The sequence below is a fragment of the Heloderma suspectum genome, chromosome 1, assembly GCF_057233095.1.
Source record: "Heloderma suspectum isolate Gila_16-S chromosome 1, 16-S_ref, whole genome shotgun sequence".
In the NCBI taxonomy this organism is placed as follows: Eukaryota; Metazoa; Chordata; class Lepidosauria; order Squamata; family Helodermatidae; genus Heloderma; species Heloderma suspectum.
In genome coordinates, this window is record NC_139458.1 from 425,210,182 (window position 1) to 425,233,423 (window position 23,242).

General features: G+C 40.2%; 1 protein-coding gene across 6 annotated transcripts in view; it reads right to left on the reverse strand.

Moving 5' to 3' along the window:
- Positions 1 to 23,242, reverse strand: part of CCDC88A (coiled-coil and HOOK domain protein 88A) — a 130,290-nt gene that overhangs the window by 21,331 nt on the left and 85,717 nt on the right. For 4 of the 6 annotated variants that reach the window (XM_084829274.1, XM_084829271.1, XM_084829270.1 and 1 more), the window contains 12 exons: positions 21,863 to 22,140; positions 21,519 to 21,662; positions 20,984 to 21,170; positions 18,660 to 18,805; positions 15,850 to 15,942; positions 15,456 to 15,670; positions 7,031 to 7,114; positions 5,788 to 5,991; positions 5,433 to 5,504; positions 4,850 to 4,936; positions 4,436 to 4,516; positions 1,286 to 1,554 (listed from right to left, as the gene is read on the reverse strand). In XM_084829274.1, coding sequence (XP_084685400.1) covers positions 1,286 to 1,554; positions 4,436 to 4,516; positions 4,850 to 4,936; positions 5,433 to 5,504; positions 5,788 to 5,991; positions 7,031 to 7,114; positions 15,456 to 15,670; positions 15,850 to 15,942; positions 18,660 to 18,805; positions 20,984 to 21,170; positions 21,519 to 21,662; positions 21,863 to 22,140 — 1,860 coding nt within the window. The remainder of the gene's footprint in view (positions 1 to 1,285; positions 1,555 to 4,435; positions 4,517 to 4,849; positions 4,937 to 5,432; positions 5,505 to 5,787; positions 5,992 to 7,030; positions 7,115 to 15,455; positions 15,671 to 15,849; positions 15,943 to 18,659; positions 18,806 to 20,983; positions 21,171 to 21,518; positions 21,663 to 21,862; positions 22,141 to 23,242) is intronic. The other 2 variants (XM_084829275.1, XM_084829272.1) reach the window with 1 other exon arrangement.

Here is a 23,242-nt window from a genome sequence, read left to right on the forward strand (position 1 = left end):
GAGAGTGCCCGTCTGAAGGCAGCAGTTTTGACCCACAGTGGGTGTGCACTTTTGAAAGGGGGCCATGAGGGCCATAGGCCCATGTGGGTGATCACAAAGCTTGCAAAACGAAAGGAATTAAAATGACAAGGAGACAGATAGAAATGCTTGATAGAAAAGAGAAAAGGAAAAAAAAACTTAGCTTTTTGTCAAAAGATGCTTTTTAAACAGTGAGTGGTGAGTGAAGCTCCCTACAATGAGCATGCCATGGCGGGCAAAAGAAAACTGAGGGAGTAAGCGGGAAACTGCTACAGACATGTGCAGTGGGCTGGCATGGGGGGGGGGGGTCCTGCCAAAATTCTTCAGCTATAGAAACTTCCTGAACTGAGGCTCCGCATAGGTGCAGAGCCCATATGCATGATGCATCGAGACCATGAAGAAGAACCTGACATTAGCATACACTCACAGCCACTAGTTTCCTTGACATAGAAACAGAAAAGGCTGGAGAAGTTCCAGCTCAATTCAATCATGACAGGATGCAAATTATTCACTGGAGATTTTAGGGTAAGGGGAAATAATTGTGTGTGGGGGGGGGATAGGAAAATCAAACCATATAGGTCAGACAGCTCTGAGAATAATCCAAATTATTTCAACGTAATTCAACTGTGTGGAAATTCGGTGCCATTACAGTTCTAGTTATGGAGGTGAAAACCAGATTTGTAACATCTCAGCATGAAGAATGTGAACTTACACACCAAAGCTGTTCACATGCAGTGCAGAAAAGCCCCAAGATTAAAACATTAGCTTTTGAGTTATTTTGGCAATGGCATTTCCTGAAGGTAACTGTAACCCGGCAAGGGTGCGGGAAAAGTTCTTTAGGCCTTGGGAATACTTATCCAGTTGCACTTTGGAATATACACTGTAGTAGAACTAAGATCGACTTTATATAGGACTCTTCAGCTCACCCCTTATATTTCAGACAATGAGCACCCACCGCCTAATATTTTAATTTGTATTTATAAATTAGCACATGCATACTTTTGCTGAATAGTTTTCCCATTAAATATTCAGAATATGCTCATTTCTGAACCCCCATTTCAGAACATTATTTAATTCCTACACAATGTGTTAATTATTTTCCTCTGAATTTTCCGAATAAATCCTGAATGCTTGCCTTAAATTTCAAAATTGCCACGTTCTTCTTCTATTGGAAGAATCAAATCCCACTATCTTGCAACCCAAAATGATATTCAGTTTGTTCAGCTTTAGGTTCTGCCTCCAAAAGTTAAATCATTTTTCAACTTACCTCAGTTGAAGTAACCTTATTACTTTCTTCCAAAAATTGCTGCAGAGTAACCACTTCACTTCCAGGCGAGTCAGTCTTAATTCTCCGTGTTCCTTGTCTATCCACTGTTTCTGTCATTTTATGATGGATCATGGGGCTAGACCTGGTATGGCTTTTCAGATACTGGATGGGGCTGCTGCTGCTGCTGGACCATGCTTCGTGATCATGAAGCAGGCTAAATTCTCCACTGCTGTGGCTTTGAGGCCTGCTTTGGTTATTAACTGCACCTGCTTTTGAGGTAAACAGTATTGACATCTTTATTATGTAAAATAAATTACACACACACTTTAACAAGTATGCTCTGAATGAGATGCAATGCATTGTAGAAAACATACTGAAGAGTCAGTTGTCATAAGCTACTCATATATTGAGAAGCCATATACAAGTCCATTTCCTTGTCTTACCCGTTATAGCTCTTTAATGTGACATTTCATATTTTCAGTTAAAAACAAACCGACAAGTTTTTATTCTCTCTCAACAGTATTAGTTTCCAGGACAATAAATATATACAAATATTATTATGACTCAGTTCAGGTTCAGCAACACAGTGAAAATGTTGACATCTGTTACTATCTTTGAAATACCACAAAAAGTAAATGTAAAAGATGGAATAACAAGAATATATTTTCAGTCTGATGAAGAAATACCCTTCTAGAAAGGTTTCTTAAAAAGGCATTCTACCTAAAGTCAGTTTCAGTTCACCAAGACTATGACTTGAAGGAGAAACATCACATTCTGCACAAAATAAAGGTTGAAGAAATGCTAATTCAGCTTGTTTCTTAAACAAACCCCAAATAACCAACTGGAACCTGACCTTTGTGTTATTCTGAATTACGTTTGAAGTAAAACCTTTAATGTATACTATCAGTTCTACTGACCATATGTAATCTGCAGCATACATTACTGGAAGGAATAATTTACACCGGAATATGACAAACATTTTTAAAAAGTCATAATATCCATATTTTCTGTTGCAAACAGAAACCTAGTGAAATTAATTAATTAAAGTTTAAAGAATTTGTTATGAGCAAGTTTGCACGTAACAGAAAATCATGGCTTAATTAACTCAAGATATGACATGAGCAAGCAGAAGTTTTTGCTGTGCGTAAGCGGAAATGAGCAAGTGCCTCACTTCTACTTTTAATCAAGAACCTATGATCTATTGGGTTGTAGGTTGTGAGTGTGATGTGTGAACCCGGAGCGCTGGGCTGTTTAGGGGCCAAACAACCCAGCAGTTAATCCAACGATGAACCATAAGTTAGCTGCTGGGTTGTTTAGCCCCTAAACAAGCCAGCACTCCAGGTTCAGATATCACACTCAACAATTTATAATCCATCTGATTGGAGATTGTTGATTAAAAGCAGAATTGAGGAGCATGCAGGAGGCAGCACGCTTGCTCACTCCTGCTCATGCATGGCAAAAACTCCCACTTGCTCACTCCCACTAGCACACAGCAAATCCTGTTTAACCCATGATTTCCCATTGTGTGCGAACCGGATCACGAACTGTTGGTTGTGTTTTTTGGTCTTGCCTTACATATAATTTTGTTTAGTAACAGAAGAGGCAGAGCATCCTGTCACATGTGTCTAAAGGCCTAGGACCAAAAGCACATCATCTGCCCTCTTGGTTCTACTTATTAGCAACTCGGCAGCTTGGTAGCATGGATCCCATTCTCAACGCCATCTATATACTTATTCTTTAGCATTTTATCCATCTCTCCTCTTCTGACCTCTCCCCCTTTTTATTCAATGGGTCTTATTTTTCTCTTCTTCTTCCATTGTTCTCTTCCCCACACACCACTGCCCTTACACACCTCATCCCATATTCTCAATCTTCTCCATCCAACCCATTATCATCTTATGAACACTAGCCTCTTTTTCCCCACCACCTCTCCTACAAATTCCATTTTCATTACTTCCTTTTCTTCCCTCTCCTTTTCTTTTGGCAACAGCTACCCCAGTCATAGCTGTGCACATTTTTTTAAACTTAAAACTTTCTTTTGACTTGCCTCTACTTGGCCCACTTCTCAGTCTTCTGCTTGTTTCCTTCTCATCTGTATCCATTCTCCATTGACAACTCCTGGTTCTCTGCTTCCTTTTCACCTTTCCTGAATCTATCCATGCTGACCTTCATCACCTCTCTTGCACCTAGGCTTTATTGCTCCACTCTACTGCCTCCCCTCTACACCACAGGTTTTTGGGGACACCCATCACCCACTTCTTCTCCAGTTGTGCTGAATGCCTCTTGAAGAAAAGTGAAGACCAATGCTAACTATGTATTACACAACAGAGCCAAATTAACTGTTAACATTTTGGAGCCATACATTTAGATCTGCCTTAGAGGCCCTTCTCCAATCTCCCCACCATTAGAGCTGAGATAGGGCCTTTTCTGTGGTGGCACCATGGCTCTGACACTCTCTCCAAGGAGATTTGCCTAGCGCTGAGTTTGCTCTTTTCAGTGCTAGGTGAAACCTTTTTATATTCCCAGGCCTTTTATATTTGCAATGTTAATTCTGGTTTATGCAGTTGCTGTGCTTTACAGAATTTTTATTACTTCTGTTTTTTGTTGTTGTTGCTTTTACATTGTAACTTGCTCTGGAAATCTCTGTATTGATGAACAGTGGTATTAGATGTTTAAAATGTAAATACAGTTGTACTTATTATAATGCAAGAGAGGAGATTAGTGTCCAAATGCAACACAGAAGGAAAACAAGTTTGTTTTTCTGTTTAACATTACATTTGTTTGGAGGCTAGAAGTGATTTGGAAGTGTTTTCCCCTAACTGGTATATAATATATATGTATTATATTACATTATAATATACCTAAATATTCTGTCTATCTATCTATCTATCAATCAGAATTGATCACTGGGTAGAGTCAGCAGGCTTGCACATACGGATAGGTGAAGATCTCCAATATTCAGTAATCATTTTCTTTTTCTAATTGGTTGTTTCAGACATGTAGCCCACTCTATTCCAAAGATCCATTTTAAAAAAGAATGCAATGTATAAAAAGGTCAAAGAATAAAAAAACATGCCATGAATTGTCTTCCTCCCCAACCCCCAAAATATGGAGAATGAAGCACATGTGTCAATTTGCCTAGAAGCCTACCTTTGACTTCATGGAGTGAGGCATTATTATTGCTATTGCTAGTGGATGTTCTGCCACTATCAAGGCTGGCTGGTCTGGAAGCTAAATGAAAAAAATCAGTAGATAGCATGAAGCACATACCATAGCAGATGACACTTTGCCTGGTACATTCTGCTCATAGAATGCTCTGAGGCAGGAAATCATGCACTACTGATATTGCACAAGATGAACATGCCCACTGTCACAGGTGAGAAAAAGGTGTTTCCAGGCAGCCCAAGATGACACTTTAGACACTATAGGAGCAAGAATGGTACACAGGAAGGAACAGAAAAATAGAATGTATGTTTAGAATTGGAATTGGTTTGTTGGTAGAAAGAACCAGGATTTTCTAAAGGAATAATACAGCAACATGCAGAAAATGATTAAGGCACTTACAACAGATTTGACATGGAACTCTGCACACTGCAGAAATGCCACCAAGAGGAGGAGCAAGAGCATCTCCACAGTTAATGTCCTTTACTCCTAACCAATACAAGCACAGGGGTGGTGTTAATACGTTTGAAAATACTGCGCTATTTGATTCAAATTGGTTTAATGTTCATTTGTAGAAATTTCACTTAACTGTAACTGCTATTTCAGCTTTTAAGTATTTTTACAACAAGGCAAAAAATTGAAACAGGAAAAAATACACTAATTTATACAATTTTGAGAAATAGATTTCTTAACAATTGAACTCTAAAGATATTCAGGATTGAGGGGTGGGGAAGAAATTTGGATCCTGTTCAGGTGCACTTCATACTCAACTGTTCGTTTTGGTTAAGAAAGACAGAGTGAAAGAAATGGGTGACAATCCCATATAGATGAGATGCAAGGGGGGTGGGGATGGGAAGAAGGCGAGGGAGAAAATAGTAAGAACATGCACATTTGCAATGCCGGACATTTTTAGTTCTAAATAAACTTCATTAGCATTCCCATAATAGGTCCACTGTTCTGCTCTTCTATAAAGCGGAAATCTTACCATGAATTCTTGATCCTGTGCTAGAATCATCACTTATTCCTTGTGGACTTACATCTTCAAAAGATGTAGCATCTAGATGGAAAACAAACGTAATTTTGTTGCAAAAACGTAATTTTGAATTTATCATCTTTAAAATGCTGTGAGATATTTTAGATCCGACTGATAGTTATTTCATGTTCCTCCCCCAAAGTTCACAAATACAGCAACTTTCCCCCATCCTATTACTCCATAGGTCTGTAATTCAGTTATTCCAGTTATTTGCTGGAAAAGAATGTGAAATATGGAGCACAAACAGATTCCAACAATGCTGTTACCAACACAACCACACCACACTGTGAAAAGGTTCTACCTATACCTTTTTTATTAAGCAACTGCTTGGATCTCAAGCCTGCAGCAGAGTTGACAGTTGCAAAGTTGATGGATGTAGTAGAGAAGGCCATAGATCCCAATTCTTTTCTCCTTTTACCCGTAGATAAATCATCAGGACCCTCCAGATGCTCAGAACTACCTGTCCATTGTCCTCCTGCTAGGACCATGGACTGCATCAGGTCATTCATGGCTGGGATGCAAATGAAAGCAAATGAATCAGCATGGTTTAATGTTTTTTAATTTTTATTCTGCACTGTAAAATGGTTCACATTTATCTAAGCATCGAAGTATACTGAAAGCTATAGTCCACAAGGTCATATATGTTGCAACATGCAATTGGCTGAATGAATGAAAAGTGTTAAAAAGCCAAAGCCTTCTTGTAGAGATGATTGTAATTGCTTTTTATTAGCTACAACCGCCATGCTTGCGCTGGGATGCTATACAGTAGATAAATATATGTTAGAAGCTCTGATATGTTTTGCAATGACAAAATGTAATGAACAGGGTAGATGAGCAGAAGTGCTAATACAAAGTCAGTGTTGGCAATGATAAGGGGTCCTTCAGTGTAGGCTGTTGCAGGAATAGACTATTTTGCATGACACTAGAGAAAAGGAACTGAAATAAATGAGTCCTATGATAGCTATCTTTAGACATTGCCTCCCCCAGCTTTTTAAAGAGCATTTTATACTGAAGAATAAATGACAAAGATACTTGTCTCCCCCTCCCACCACCCTGCAACTTGGAATGTCAAAAGATTTTTAAGGAATAGCAGGCTACCATTTATCTTTGCGCTGGTTTTTAACCAGAAGCCATTACAGATTTTTACTTGATGTTATAAAACTGATGACAGAGAAGGGAATTCAAAATTTGCAAGTGTATGCAGTGCACTGTGTCTTTATACACACATAACATTATGCATATATGTTCAAATTCACGTAATCTCCATAACTTGAACTTATAAATGTGCATTCCTTGTGTGGAATATATGTATGTATGTATGCATATGAATACATACCTACATACATACATATATATAATTTATACATCTCAATAGTTATGTGTATTGAGTGTCAAGGTGTTAGAAACATTGCTTCAGCTCCTTGTATTATAGCAGGACTTGCACTTTGCAAAATAGGAAAAATACTGCAGTCCAGGGAAAGGTTAGTGAAATTAGTAATAGAAGCCAGTGTAGCCATTTAAAAAGAAGCTGAACTGTCATAAAGTCTTACACATGGAGCGACGGTAGAAGGCCTTCATTTTGTCTTTTTCCTTCGGTCTGTTCCTCAAAAAGGGCAGTCTTTTCAGTGCAACCACTTTTATGTCATAGCATAGGGAAAAACGGAAACGGGAAGATGAAAGAAAAAGGGGAGAAGAACAGATGGAAGTTAAATGTTGAAACTAAGGACAGAAATGAATGCTTGAGTTTCCGCTAGGTGCACTTTACTAAAAGCTATTAACCTCATGCTGCTGAATGACAATGGAATATGAAGCCTCTGTTGTGAAACTTTTAATACAACCCAAGAAACATTGGAAATCATGTGTGAAGAACGTAAGGATCTTTCACAGCTCAGAATTGCTAAATGCCTGAAAAACCAAGAAAAAACCAAAACCAAACCCCAAATGAAGCAATGGTTTTGTGGGCAGGGAATCAGAAATCACTAAGCAGGTACTCGGAGATGAAAAAGTATCTTCAAAAAATGTTCATTGGTTCAATACAAGGTATTTCAATAAGCATTGCCTTAATTTCTTGCTACCAAAAGTTGCTGTCTTTTTTGACATTAATTGCTTACTTTAAATTTTGTGAACTTGAACTTTATTTAATTCAACTGCCATGAGCAGCAGTAGTGAAGCTTTCTCTATTGGTCAAGACATTTTTGGAATAGAGTGCAGCAAACTGTAATAATCTGTCAGATTACTACTTTAAATCAGAATTCTTGGTTAAGTGATATACCATACTGCTATTGAGAGGAACGGCGGGGGGTGGGGGAGTATCAAAGAGAAAAATGATAGAACAAAGGAACAACTGGAGAACAACAGTGAAAATGTGGGAACATTAAAATCAAGCATGAAGTATCTACAAAGAGAATTTTAGATCCCATGTTATTTCACATGTTTCTCTTGTGTCAGGTTGGGAGCCCTATGCAAAAGGACCTTGTAACTAGCAGCCGTTCGCATTTCAGTATAGCATTATTATCAATCTAAACACAAAGGATGCAAGCTATAAATGTGCGTGCAAACACTTCAGCTCAGTGAAAGAGTCATGCAGTATAATCTTATGCATGTTTACGCAGGAATAAGTCCCGCTGTGTTCAATGGTGCTTACTCCAAGGAAAGCGTACGCAGAATTGCAGTCACTTACATATGACTTGGTTCCTCATCCATTTACCATGCACTTGTGAAGGAGCGCTCTACAGTGTCATCTGCTTTTTTCTCTGTTCAATCATTGACAACTTATGTAGCAAGTAAGGGCAGAAATACATATTCTCAGCAAACATGTATTCTGAAACCCTAGCTTGCAGAGATAATGTGAGCATAGGATTGGGAAGATGCATTTACAAGTGAAAAGCTGTGCATATATACTTAAACCTTATACTATTTGCCAATCCCCACCCGCACCATGTATCTGAAGCAGTTTTCCCACCACCCAGCATTACTTCCAGTTTTTGTACCTGGCTTTGGCACTTGGGGGGTGTAGGGGTTCAGCATTTTGAAAAAAATTACCTGGGGAGGGCATTTGCAGCAAGTCCTTGGTTTGCAGGGGAGGGATTAAGCACAACCTCCCTGCCTACTGATTCCTACCCTTCAGCTGCCCCCTTCAACCCCATAACAGCATTGACATAGGACTGGGAACTCCATGTTTCCTTGATAATGTGTAATTCTACCCTAATGCTCCAATTCTAAACATACATTCACAAGGGTAAAATATCAAATAAGTGTGTTCTGTATCATACTTTGAATGTTTTAACTTTTGTATCATTCAAAAGGTATTGCTACAAGTTACTTATAGCGAAAGGATGCAAAAACAAACATCTGCAAGATATGAAAAACATAATATATTAAAAAACTATTATGGGCAAGTGGGTAGTTCACACCTACCAGCGGTATTAGATCTCACATTATCCTTATATAGCAGAAGGATCTAACTCAAGGTGAGGCCATGATCCTGCAACAGGTCCAACAGCTGTAGCTCTGACATTGGACCAACTGGATGTATATATGCATATATACATTTGTTACATTGTAACAAAATATGCAGATGAGATGTTCCCTTGACTATGACACAATTCTAAGGCGAATGTTTGACCTGTCCACCCATTCAAATTATCAGAGATGATTTATGGAACTATTTTATACATATATGTTCAAACTGACTTTCAGCTTGCTAATCAGATACAGTAATACATTATAAAATAGAATATAAATATTTTGAGACCTATTTTCCAGTTCAGTAACCAAACTACTTTTAATTGTGGAATATGCTGAACACATACATACACACAGCAACCCACTACCTTGCTATGTGGGAGTTCTTAGATTTAACCCAATTTAACCATATTGAAATTAATGGGACTACACTAGCTTAAATCCAAGAATCTAATTTGTCTCTGAATCACTAAGACTGACAGGCAAAAAGAAAGAAGTTGAGTGGTTGTAAATGCGCCATAAGGATTGCACATTTACTGAGCTGCACTTTTTGCCTGGGACCATAGGCAGAGGCAGGCCACGTGATCTGCATGCATGAAGTGGGATATCATGAGCTTAACTGGTGGAAACGTCCTCAGATAAGAATGTTCTGAAGTGCAATAAGAGATTTAGGCTAAAATCACATATGCCCTAATTATTACTTAGGAATGGGAATCTTTACCCACTTTATTACATGCACATCACCATGACCATTCACAAGTTCTACTTTTCCTGTTTTAAATATCATGACACTTCCTCCAGCTAGTGCAGGACAAATCACTCCGTACTTTGCATGCTGGTCCACACTGCCCTGCAACTAGACTTGGATGCCATCTCATAGAGCATTCTGCTAGCCCATCCCACTACACTCTGCTCTTCAGTTGAAACTGACAAGGTTAGGGAATGCCTAGTCAGTTCCACCAATGGTAAAGCATTACTGTATGCACCCACACAGCCTTCAGTTACTCAGAGGACTGCCAGTCAGGGCCCAGCTTCAGCACTGCAGTGGGCCTTGTAGTTTATATCTAAGATTTGATTAGAAGTAGCCTGGAAGGGCTTGGGCCTATCCAGCCTCTGGAATGTCAGAATCTGTGTGAGCTTCTCTCTGTCAGTGTTCTCAGAGCAGAGACAGGGGGAGTCACCGCTACTCCCCATCCACCTGCTGGGTTGGCCTTGGCTAGGGATGTACGAAAGTCACTTACCTTTTTGACGAGGCAATTCGCGGTGGGGGGGAGGTGCTCCGCACCTCCCCCCCCAAATCCTTCTCCAGCCAGCTCCGCTCCGTGGAGATTCCGCAGAGCCACCGGCTGGGGCTGCCCACAGCTGGAAATCCGGCCACTGGGCAGCCTTCCTTCCGGAAGAAAAAACAACAACAACCCGCGTACGCAAATGGTGGCGGCTACGGCGGCCGCCATTTGCGTTCTCTTTTTTTCACAGTTTTAGCCTACGTAAATATTTATGTAAGCTATTACGACGAAAAAAAGGGCAATGCAAATTGGCGTAGTGGGCGCCATTTGCGTTCCTTCCCCCCCCCCCCCACCGTTTTAGCCTGCGTAAATATTTACGTAAGCTATTACGGCAAAAAAAAAAGGACAGCAAATAGGGCCCACTACGCTATTTGCGTTGCCCTTTTTTTCGCTGTAATAGCTTACGTAAATATTTACGTAGGCTAAAACTGCAAAAAAAAAGGGAACGCAAATGGCGGCCACCGTAGCCGCCACCATTTGCGTACGCGCATTTTTTTTCTTTTCTTGGCTTGCTGTGATAGGCTACGTAAATACTTACGTAGCCTATCACGGCAAAGCGCAGATGGCAATGGCGGCCGCGGCAGCCGGTCGAAAGACCAGCCACCACCGCCGGAGCCGCCGCCAGAGCCACCGCCGCCGGAACATCTGCACCAGGTAAGCTTCGTCCCGGGGGGGAATCCGCGGGGTGGGAGGCTGTTCCGCCATGGGTTTCGGGGGGCCGAATGCCAATGCATTCGGCCTCACTGAAATCTGTGGCGGAATTCTCCGCCATCCCTAGCCTTGGTAGGCAGGGAGGCTGGAAGCTGTCCATGAGAACCTGACAGAAGTGAGGTGGGGTTTGCGGAAGGGTCACCCAGGTTGAAGAGTCAGTGCTGGAGGGCTGAGCAGTGATGCTTTGTTACAGGGGCCTTGCTGAAAGGCAAAAGACCCTTGTCTGTCAAGGGATCCAGAGGGGGTGTCTCACAATCACACCTTCCCCTTTTAAGCGGATGCAAAGGTAAAGAGCCTTTGCTAGGAACATGTTGTCTTCATTGCCTGAAGCTTTCTCTGTTTGGGTCCACCATTGCCTGGGGTTTTGGAGGCAACTCTGCACATGGACTCTCCCTTAACTGGAACTCTGGATTGTTAAAGACTTGCCATGGAAAGTACTGTGAGGCTTTTCATAGACTTGAACTAGTGTTTGCTGTGGGTTTTATGTCTTTGTTTGTTGTCAGCTCAGTGTACCAGTAGGCTGGGTTTGATCTACAACTTTTGGATGTTCCTTTGCCTGGACTCATGCAGCTTGGGGTTACAAATGCGAAAGTGGTGGCACAGCACTCCTCGTATGCGTGGGTTTGCCCTTCCCTTGGTCTTGATAGGCCTTGCCCAGATCGCTTGGAGTTATCAACAAAAGATTCAAAGTTGACTAACTTTGTTCATGTGGTTTTGTTTAGGCCTTTCAAGAATTTACCCCTTTGATTGCCTAAGGGATCATTCAAGGAATTATTCCCATTCCTTGTCCGGGGTTTGGAATCCTAGACAAGGAACGTGAATGCATTGCCTGGGTTAGATATGCCAACTCCCTTCCCTTGTGTTTAGAGCTGTGGAGATGGCAACAGGCAAACCACATTGATGAGGATCTCAGTCACGGTGGCAGTGTTTAGCTTTCGACTGTTCTGGACTTACATACAGCCTATAGCTACTGAGCATCAGCTATATGATTTCTGAAGAGTATAATCATTAAGCTTTTGCTGTGGGATTTCCTGCAATAATGAAGTCTCACTGATTTGGGTGTCCAGCATCAGACTGCCAGCATGTGTGTGCTGGAAAGATAAGGAAGCCTGACAATGCCTTTCCCTGTACCAGCCTGCCTACACTCTGAGGTCATCAGGAGAGTTCCTTCTCATCTACCCGCCACCAAGGGTGGTTCCATCAGGGGATTGTCAGGCCCTTTCTTTGCAAGTTTTCAGGAAGGCTCTGAAGACCCACCTGTTTTTGCTGACCTTTATATAATCTCTGGGCTGCAGGTTTTATTGGTGTTATCTGTTTTTATAGTATTTTATTGAATATTTAGCACTTTTCTATTTGTTTTTGCACATTTTTGTATTGTCTTAATCTTGTATGCCACCTTGAGAGGGTTCTACCCTTAAAGGCAGCCTCAAAATCATTTTCAATAAATAAATAAATAGTGCTGGGAAAGCCCCAAACTCCCTGTTTTCTCATTGAAGCAAAAGCAACAGAGGAAAGGGGCAAATCTGTGAAGTTCTCCCAACACTTGTGAAACTCACAAAGTTTTCACCTGAAACTGTCAATTTCACTGTAAAACAGAGAAGACTGATAATAAATAAATATGCATTGGTGAACCTGAAAAGGATTCTCTCTCCGCCCCAGTTCTGTACAGGAAGAAGACGTAAACATGTGAAAAAAGCCATCCCCGTATATGTAAACATTTTGTAAAATAGTAGGTGGTTATTTACAACTGTGCTTCATATAAAACCTATTCGTTCACAAGTGACACAAAAATGCAGATTGAAATGCAACGATGACCTCATTTGCACATAACGGTGGCAGATCATGCATTAATTAACCTCCGATTTGCCAGGTTGTGTGCCGTGCATGGGCCACCTCTGCTTTGCATAATCAACCTCTGATCAGCCTGATAGTAAGTTGTTGCACGATGTACGAACCTGGATGCTTTGGGTTGCTCGTGGGTTAAACAACACAAAGTTAACCTATGATTAGTTCTTAAAGGTTAATTATACTAATCGGAAGCAGCTCATGCACAGCACGCACCCCAAAAAATCAATTTATATTATGTAGACCCATGATTTGCAGCTTTTATGTGCGAACAGGGCCACCAAGTCCATCTTCACTCACTGCCATCTGTCTTAAAACCTAATGTAAACACAAAAGGTATATTTCAGTTTTTCAGACATGCAAAGTCCCTTGTAATCTGTAAACTTCAATAAAAAAGGAAGAAAACCTTTGTTTAGGAATGAATCAAGTCACAAATAGGTTTTCATTGTCATAAACCTTCTGAAAATGTTTTGCATCTAAGGAATACAACGCAATTCTTCAGCAAGATTGTTTGGGAAAGAACCAACCTGGCTACTCTCTTCCTTTCTACCTGATAATGTTAACCTAAAAAACCACCAACCCACCACATTCTTTCTCCCCCAACTATCCCTTACGTTGGCTGTTCCAGTGTTTAAAAGTATCTCTCTGTGAAGGAATCTGAGAACAAATGCTGATTACTCTAGATCACTAAGCACAAACAAGGCCTCCTTTAGGTTGGGAAAGTGAAAATCTTTGTAGCTGGAGGACCCAAATGTGGACTAGATTGGCAAGACAAGTACGGAACTAGTATTAAACCCAAATTAAGATGGTGTACTAGCTTAAGAGTTCCACAACTGGTTAAAACCATTTCTTCTTGAGATTCCAAAACAGTAATTTCTCTTCTGTCTTAGAAGTCATACAGCAAATGCTGAGATTTCCAAATGGAAATACTTAACATTAGGTCAGATGGATTATTAATCTTCAATAATTAGTAGTTCATTAATGAACCAAAACTGTAAAAACAATTAATCAACTAAAAGGTTTAAAAGTTCTGTAAAGCAAAAATATATTTCTAATGTTTGCACAAAAATCTATTCAAAGCAGGAATAATTTTTTTAATTATTTTGCAACAGAGATAAACAATAATGAAATCAATTAAATGTACACACTTTTGATACCATGTAAAAACATAAGAAATTTGTTTACTAAAAATGCAGTTTGTCACTAAACTACTTTACTACTGTAAGAGTAATTATTTAACTAATTAAGGAACAAGACAATATATAGGCATCATTCATTCCAAGAATGGATACATATGGCTTGTTTAGGCGCAGTTAATATGTCCTGTTGGTATGTGTTAATGTCATGCAATGGTATGGTTCTGTAAGATCATCATGACAGATCAGTTGCCATGGATTGGGCCTTCTTATATAAATTCACTGAAGTAAAAGCTATTTAAGTGATGTGTCCAATTCTCTAAGTCTGACACACAATCCTATGCATGTTTACTCAGTTCTACTGTGTTTTGCAGCCCAAACTGCATTTCCAGTTTCTGAACTTAATATTTTCTTTGATATGGTAGTCAAATACAATGATCATGTAACATACAGCTCAATATTTTATTTCAAAACTATGCTAGTACAATGAGATGTAGTTAATGATTGGATTTCACACATCCTGTGTCAGTGTAGCTTGGCATACCAGTGCAGTGATGACAGAGCATGATGAAAAAGTATGAGTTGAGGAGCAGAAAAAGAGATATTGCAGTGCTGGACTACTTGTTTCCTCTAAGTATAAATGATGGGTACAGAGGGTGGACGGTGGTGGTTACAGTGATAACTCCTTGTCAAGCTGCTGTCCAGACCCTTGCATCACCATAAAGCTTTGGGAAACAGACGATCCAACACAGTGCTTCTTCAATGCAATACTGGAGGCAATACTGCACTGTACCAATTCCATCAGAAGATTGGGCTGCTCATGAGCAGGCAGAAAAACAGGATCAATTCATCATCAGTGTATATATGTTAATAGGGAAGCATATTACAGGGAGATCTACACACAAAAAGTATAAATGTTATGAGTGGATGAGAAGTGACAGTATAGAAAAGAGTAAAAGGTTACAGGTAAAGAAGATGCGAATTTCACCTGCTAACTTCAGCTCTGACCAAATTTTTCACTGTATTTAAATACCGTAGCCCAAAAAGATATTTTGACCTGGTTCACACATAATGGCAAATCGTGGGTTAATTAACCCAGTTAACTCTACCATGCATGAGCGGGAGTGAGCGTTAGTGCTGCCACCTGTGGTTAACTCAACACCACCTGCGGTTAACTTTATTTAGGGGCTAAACAACCCAGCAGTTAACTCAACAACAAACCATAGGTTAACTCAACAACGAACCATAGCCGATCATAGGTCGCTGATTAAAAGTGGAAGTGAGGAGTGCACAGAAGGTGCATTCATATTCACTCACTCCATTCACGCACAGCAAATCTTGGGTTAATGAATCCAAGAGTTGCCATTATATGCAAACCGCCCCTTTAAGAGCATATCTCTGCTGTAGCGCTTGATTCCCCATTCCTGACCATGCAGGTAAATGATCAAATTACTTTCAAACCAACCTTTTTCCTGTACATTCTGAACTTTACACCAGACTTACTCCTTACTAAAATTATGCAATTTACTCACTGCTGCTTTTTTTAGTCCCCACAGTCTGACCGTCTTCAAGTGAATTTGAGCCCACTGAGGAACTATCTTGACTGTCTTGATGTGGCAGCTGAAGAAATCCTTCACTAGATTCTGAGCGGGTCGGTGTGAGAGTCAGAGACTTGAGGCGTTCTCGGTTAACATCCTTCTTCGATTTTATCAACTTCCTCATTTTCAGAGTAATCCAGTTGCCTCTCCTTTTGACGAAATCAAAAGAAATAGCAAGTATTTAGAATCAATCCTTCGGTATTGTGCTCTTTTAAAGTAATTTATGTTTTTAACTTGCATACATGAGCAGGCTACATGGGCAAATGGGATTGAAATTGTCTGCAACAGGAAGAAAATAGTGCTTTTCAAATTTGCATTCATGCATTACCTTCTTGGGGGAGATGGTTCATAAAATTTATACTGATCCATAATCTTTTCTTCTAATTTCTCTTTTTGTCTTCTTAATTCATTTAGCTTGTCACTGTGAAGAAAAGTTTATACGCATTTCATAAGGCATGTATGTTTCTACAAAGTTGATTTTTCTTTGACTTTTGTATCGAAGTAACTTAGAGCCTTTTTAGTGTATATATGTTTTTATGCAATAAATGCACTGCTGTTACTCATGCTGCGTGGGATCAGCATAGCTTGCCACAAGGTTGCATTTGTGTTATGGGAACATTACATTTTTCCCAGCACTCAAACTGCAATAGTCTGTTTCTAGGAGTAGTATCTAATATTGTCACAGCACTAGTGCTAATGAGGTAGCACCTGCATAAACCAATGTTAGTGCAACATGATTAGAACTTGCTAGGCAAAGAGAAAAAGTGGTGCAATTCCGTGGCAAACCACACTGCTGAAATTTGGTGACAAATCACCGCTCAGGAATCTTTTTAGATATGGAACCGTTTATACATCTTGTAAATGAAGGGTTGGATTCAGGATCTGCTTTCCACAAGAGGAATGGCTCTGCTTGCGGAAGGTCCTTCTGCCCGATTTTTAGGGATTCTCCTCTCTCCCACAGCTCACCCCATTCAGCAGGATTTCCTGACTCTCTCGGTAGCATTTTCAGGGAGCTGGAGGGGTTTTCCATGGGAAGGAGGTGGGGAATTCCACTTCCACCAGTGCAGCTGATCCAGTGTAAATCTGGATCCAACTGCATAAAATAAAACTTCAAGCAACAGCAAGCTGCCTTTCCCAAAGCAAATCCCTGCTGTTCCGTGAAGCTTAATCTTCTTCTCTGTATGTTGTTTTTAGGTTTTACAGGTTTGTTATTTATTTATTTGTTTGTATAATATATTGCCCAATAGCTGAAGCTCTCTGGAGATTCACAAAATTAAAACCACAAAAATACTACAGAAAATACAATATAAAATATAATGGATTAAAACTAAGTAATAGAAATACAAGCAGAGTAAAACCTAGCAGTAGTGCAGACATTTAAAATGCAATAGCAGATTTAAGACAGCAGAGCTAAAAAAACTAGAATGCTAAAATGCTAAAAATGCCTGGGAAAATAAAAAGGTTTTCACCTGGAGCCGGAAAGAGTACAATGTAGGTGCCAGGCAAACTTCTCTAGGGAGTTTGTTCTACAATCGGGGTGCCACAGCAGAAAATGTATTTTTCCTGGTAGCCACCTGCCTTACCGCTTTTGGAAGGGGCTCCTGGAGAAGGACCCCTTAAGAGTCTGAGCACGTATATATAGGACAAGGCTTCAGATAACCTGGCCCCAAGCTGTTTAGGGCTTTGAACGTTAATACCAGCACTTTGAACTGGGCCCGGAAAGGGACTGCCAGCCAGTGCAGGGGAAAAGTACTGGCATAATGTGATCTGATTGGCCAGTCCCCAATAACAATCTCACTGCCCTGTTTTGGACCGGCTGAAGTTTCTGGACCATTTTCAAAGGCTGCCCATGTATAATGCATTGAAGTAATCCAGACAAGAGATTATCTGAGCAAGGATAACTGTAGCTAAGACTATCTCTGTCCAGATAAGAGTGTAGTTGGTATATCAGCCTAAGCTGATAAAAAGTGCTCCATGCCACTGAGTTCACTTGTGCCTCGTGACAGTTCTGTCTCCAAGAGCACCCCAAAATACGAACCTGATCCTTTAGGGTGAGCGCAACCCCTTCCAGAACAGGTTGAACATCACCTAGCCAGGCAAACAAAGCACCTACTAACAGTACCTCCATCTTGTCTGGATTGAGTATCAGTTTATTGGCCCTCCCGCGTCTCTCTCCTGGCAAACGTCATTCCACAGGGCAGCCAAGGCAGTTTCTATTCCAAAACCAGGCCTGAAGCCTGATTGAAATGGATCTAGACTATCTGTTTCCTTCAAGAGTGCCTGGAGTTGTCCTGCAACCACCTACTCAAGGGAAGAGAATGTTAGCCACCAGCCTATAGTTGTTAACATCCTCCAGGTCCAGGTTTGGCTTGGCCCAATTACTGCCTCTTTAAAGAAGCTGGCACCACTCCCTCTCTCAAGGAGGAATTTACAGCCTCCTAGACCCAGCTGGATATAGCTTCCTTGTTTGATGTGATAAGCCACGAAGGGCAAGGGTCAAACACGCAGGTGGTCGACCCAACTTGGTCAAGCTCCTCATCCGCATCCTGGGGCTCCTCAGCACTGAAAGGCATACCCCTCGTGTTTGTTTAATCTAAACACACTCTTATTAATACAAATCTACATGGATACTGGATAAAATCATGCTACTGGCACTGGAATTGGCATCAGTGCAGTCCTACGCAAAAAGTATCTATTTTTCTGTAATCATTATTTGGAATAGCCATTAAGTATGTGTAGCTGGATTCAACCTGTATTTTGGGGTGTGCGCGCATGAATACACAATACTTTACAAAATTAAGTGTTTTATATCTTTAACCAATTCATTCATATTATATCTCAAAGGGTATATTTTTAAGAACTTGAATAATTGATCCTTAAACGAATTGCCAACTCAGAGAAGAGAAAGACTGCTTATAACTTGTCATAATAAATCCGTCTCTTCTCCCGATTCTGCGAATTTAATTGAACATTGAACGTGCTTTCACAGGGAAGAGCAGGGGCTGAAATCTAATTAAGAATAAACATTTTCATCTATTGTTCATGGAATGTATACCAATTAACATATTCATGATTTCTATTTGAAGATCCAGTTGCAGTTATGTTGTGTACAACTGTTTCACCTTTTCTGATACCCACATATACTGCCTTTGTTCAACGTGGAAGAGATCTTTGCTTTCCATATTCTGCTCTAATAATGTTCTGTTTTGTAGCATTAATGTCTGTATTTGGTCCAGTAGATGTCTGTTTTCTTCTTCCAGGTTTCCTTTTAGCTGACTAAGCAACTGTTAAAATGTACAAAACACAATATTTTAGTGTACAAGGTAAGCCCAACTTTATTTATAAAGCTCAAAATATAGAAAAAGTCAGAAGACGAATCAATTAATACAAGTTTGCATCTGGAAAATGGAAATTGTTGTAAATTGCCTTTCTTCTAATTAAGGGGAATAGTTTCTGTTAGGGTCCTAGTCCTTTGGGCTACCAATCAATGTATCTAGAGCTGCTTGCATCCTCTGCCACTTGCTGCCCAGCTAGCTGCTTTCTCAGGCAGCCATTATCCAGAACATCTAGCTCACCTTCTGCTGCTTAGCACGGTGATCCTGCTCAGCATCAGGGTACTGTGCCTGCCTTGCAAGAGTGTTGCTGTTCGCTCAGTTGCCTGCCTCTTCTACCACCTGCTTCTTTGCTCTGCCAAGCCGCCCGCCAGCTGCTATCACCACCATCTCCCTGTCTGCCCACCTAGCTGTTCTCTTGGTGCAGACACCCTTCTAGCCTGAGCAGATAGCAGTGATGCGTTTAATTTTACCACAGAAAATGTCCATTTCATAAGGTCATTAGTAACAATGAATAGGTGGCAATTGCAAATACAATATTAGGCAAGCATGGCAGTTTCAAAGTTGTTAGGGATAATCACCTGAAAAGTATTAATTACAAGTATGTAGGAGCATACATATATATCACTGAAATATATACACGTCTCAAGTGTGAAATTGAACTAATAAGCAGTGACAGTGAAACTGAAGGTGCCCCAACAACCTTAGTGGAAGAGAGTTGAACTGTAGAAATAGATGAGTGGTTGTCAAAATACTATGCACAGTTCTTTGGATTGCCAAAAGTATTTAGTGCAGCCTTCCCTAACCTGGCTGGGGGGATCCTGGAGATGTATTGGGACAAAAAGTTAACATGAGGTACTTTTTAAAGCTTTGTTGTTTACTAAACACAAAGAAAATAAACATGCTAAATTAGATCACTCTTTTCTGATGCAAGTGACCCTACTTTCCACAGGTAATTGTTCAGTTCTAATTTTTCCAGAAAATCCACATCACTAGCAGATAGCTCACCTTCTGCAGCCTAAATGTGAGGTTCCCGCTCGCCATGAGGGAGACCGTGCCTGCCTACAGGGGTAGCACTTAGCTCTTCCTAGCTCTTTCTCTGTGACTGCCTGCTCCCTCCCCTACCAGCACCTGCTTGCCTGCCTCTACCTGAGCCTGCTGGCCGTCACTTCAGTAAGCACTGCCTACTGCAGTATTGTTCTCATCACTGCTCTCTGCTACCATTGCTTTCCACGTTGCCTTTGCCTGGCTCCTAGCTCAAGTAAAGCAGTATTATTAGTAAACCACCAGGCACCGCCTTTGTATGGATTCTGGCTCACGTAACCAAACAAGGAGCAAAGCTTGTTACAAGGCTGGCATTGCAGTGGAACTATAGAGCGGGTGTGACAGTTAGGCAGGACGGCCAGTATACATGAGATGGAGTGGGCCACGAATGGGACCATGAGATGGCCCATTCTACCAACGCCACTACCATGCTTCACTATGAAAAAGCCTTACATTGTTTTTCAAGCATCATGCTACCCTGGCCACTCCACCTATCCCTCTGAAATTCTGCAGGTTTCTTACATAGGGTCACCTCTACACTGTCTGTCATTTTCAGAACAAGGGGCCACAAGGAACATAGTGATATAAGCGCATTCTGTTTGGAGACCCTCAAAATGTAAATGCTGCTCTTGCACAACCCCCCTGAAATTATGTATCTAAAACTTAGCAAGTTTGAGCCCTTAGAAGTAGTAATTATCCCTGCAAATTCCATACAATTGTACCAAGAAATAAAAATGTTATTGGTAGTTCCCTTAAAAATATCAAAACATAAAGGTGCATAGCAAAAAGAACCTTGCACCTATGTTTTCTGACATTTGGCAGGCATAATCCCCTAAGGGGCTACTATGCTTGTAAACTGCATATGCAATTCTGACAGAGAAAATGTGAACTGCCCAGAGAGCTTCAGCTATTGGGCGGGATAGAAATGAAATGGAATGAATGAATGAATGAATGAATGAATAAATAAATAGTTGAGACAGTTTTTTATTTCCCATGATAGTCAATGGGAGGCACAGAGCTTCAGATTTCCAAATCTGTGAATTGACAGGGCTATAAAAAAACATACCGGAGTAACAAACTGATTACCTCACACTGATTATTCAGTTTTGTATATGTGATGTCCAGCTGTTGATACTGTTCTTTGAGCTTGGAAAATTCAGCTTCCAATCGTGTTTGTTCCAGTTTAGAATTGTTTAGTGATGTTTTCACATTCTTATGATCCATTTGAAGAACTTCATTGTCTTTTAAAAGCTGGGTGTATGCATGATTCACTCTGTAATTAAAAATGATCAAAAATAAAATTAAAGTTAGTTTTGTATAATTTATAGTGGTGTAACTCATAATTATTAAATGAGCGTGTGTGTGCGTATGTGTGTGCGTCATATTAGATTAATGAGAGGCAAAATTTACCTCATATTTAACAAATAAATATTTTCTGCAATATCCTATAACCATGTTCTATGAACATCTCATGAATCTGTTGACCTTAACATAGTTGGGGTTCCCAACATTTATGCACTGCGATCAGGGTCAATCTCAACCTTCACAATGCAAAAGGTGACTGGCACATTTAATAATACATTCAAATTCAGAGAATCTTTTGTTAGTTTTGCTTTCTTACCTATCATTTTCCTCACAAAGCTTTTTGTATTCTGCTGCTACAGTTTCATGCTTTTTGTTTTGCTGTAACATCTTCTCTTGTTCTGCTTTGAGAACTTTTTCCAGTTCCTCTAATTGCACTTTTTGTTTAAGCAATTGATTGTATCTGTGAAGTGGATTATATAAAACGATTAAATCTATTCTCAAGTATTAAAATAATTAAGAATGTAGATTCTGCTTTCAATAAGGATATAATTAAAAGCTAACATTTTAAAATGATTTTATTTCCATAAATCAATATATAATTATTTTAATATATGGATATTCAAATTTCATCATCAGGTAGATTTAATACATCATAATCACCTGTCTTCTAAGTCCTTATGTTCCACCTCAAGATTCTTATGTGCTGACTTAAGGTTTCCATGTTTGGAAATTAGAGATTCATATTCAGAAGCTTGCCGTTCATGAAGCTGTTCCAATTTTTCATGATCTTTAATTAGCGAATCATACAGTGATCTCAGGTCCTCCCTTTCCTTGATTATGGATTCATTTTCATTTTCTAAGGCAGACTGCTGAATCAGCAGCTGTGCATTCTGATTCATAAGAGATGTACTTTGCGAATTAATAGCAGAATTTTCCACCTAAAATTGTCAACAGTGACATGGTTATTCATTGCCCAAAGTCCTTTTTGATGTACCCAATCAAAATAAGCCTTGCACAGAATAGGCCGATGGTTCATCTAGACCAGCTTTACCTGAATGGGTGCCCTTCAGATGTTTTGAACATAAACTCCCATCAGCCCCAGTCAGCACAGCCATGGTCAGAGGCGATGGAAATCGTAGTCCAAAACATCTGGAGATTGGGGAAGGCTGATCTAAGCCAATACAGCAGTTTCAAATCCAGTTTCCCTGAGTCTCAGGCAGAACAATTTTCTCAGCCCCCTTAAGGAAACGCTAGGGATCTATGCAAATGTACTCCCAGTCCAGAATTCAGAGCACATGCTTTTCACACAGAAGGTTCTAGGTTCAGTCCCCAGTAACTCCAGTTTGAAGGATTAGGAAACAGGTAATGCAAAAGACCTCAGCCAGAGACCTAGGGGAGCAATTGCTCATCAAAGAAGTCTGTACCATGTTAGATGGACAAATAGTCTGATCTGGTGTAAAGCAGCTTCCTGTCCTATGCCATCTATGCGATATAATTCTTCCCAGCAATAGATTGGGGACTGGATCAGAAATACTTAAGTCAGGCTTTTTCAGATAAACACACTGAACAGTTTTCTTTGTAAAACGTGGGCAAGGCTTTGCCTCCCTCATAAATTCTACATTTAGATTCTCGCTAAACTCTATAAAGCCCACACCTGTTCTACAATGCTAGGGGGCCTATGTGATTTTTTGTTTTCTAAAGATAACAGAAACCGGAAACATTAACATTTTGCTCCTACCAAGGTCTAATTAAGGATGGGAATTAGCTGGCATCTCTCTGGCCTGAAGAGAGAAGATACGAGTTGTGGAACAAGATAAAAGCACCTGTTTTGTACTATCTAAACCATAGCACCACAACGGGAAGATGAAGGGAATTGAAAGAACAAGGGCATGTGATCTTTCAAGAAATTGAAGAATAAGATCTAAAACAGGTTCACAGGCAGTGTGGGTTCTAAAAGGCATGTCTTCCTTTTTCTTGGAAGCAGTGCTCGTCTGGGGACAGGTGGTTCATATGCGGGGTGGGAGAGATAATGGTACTTAA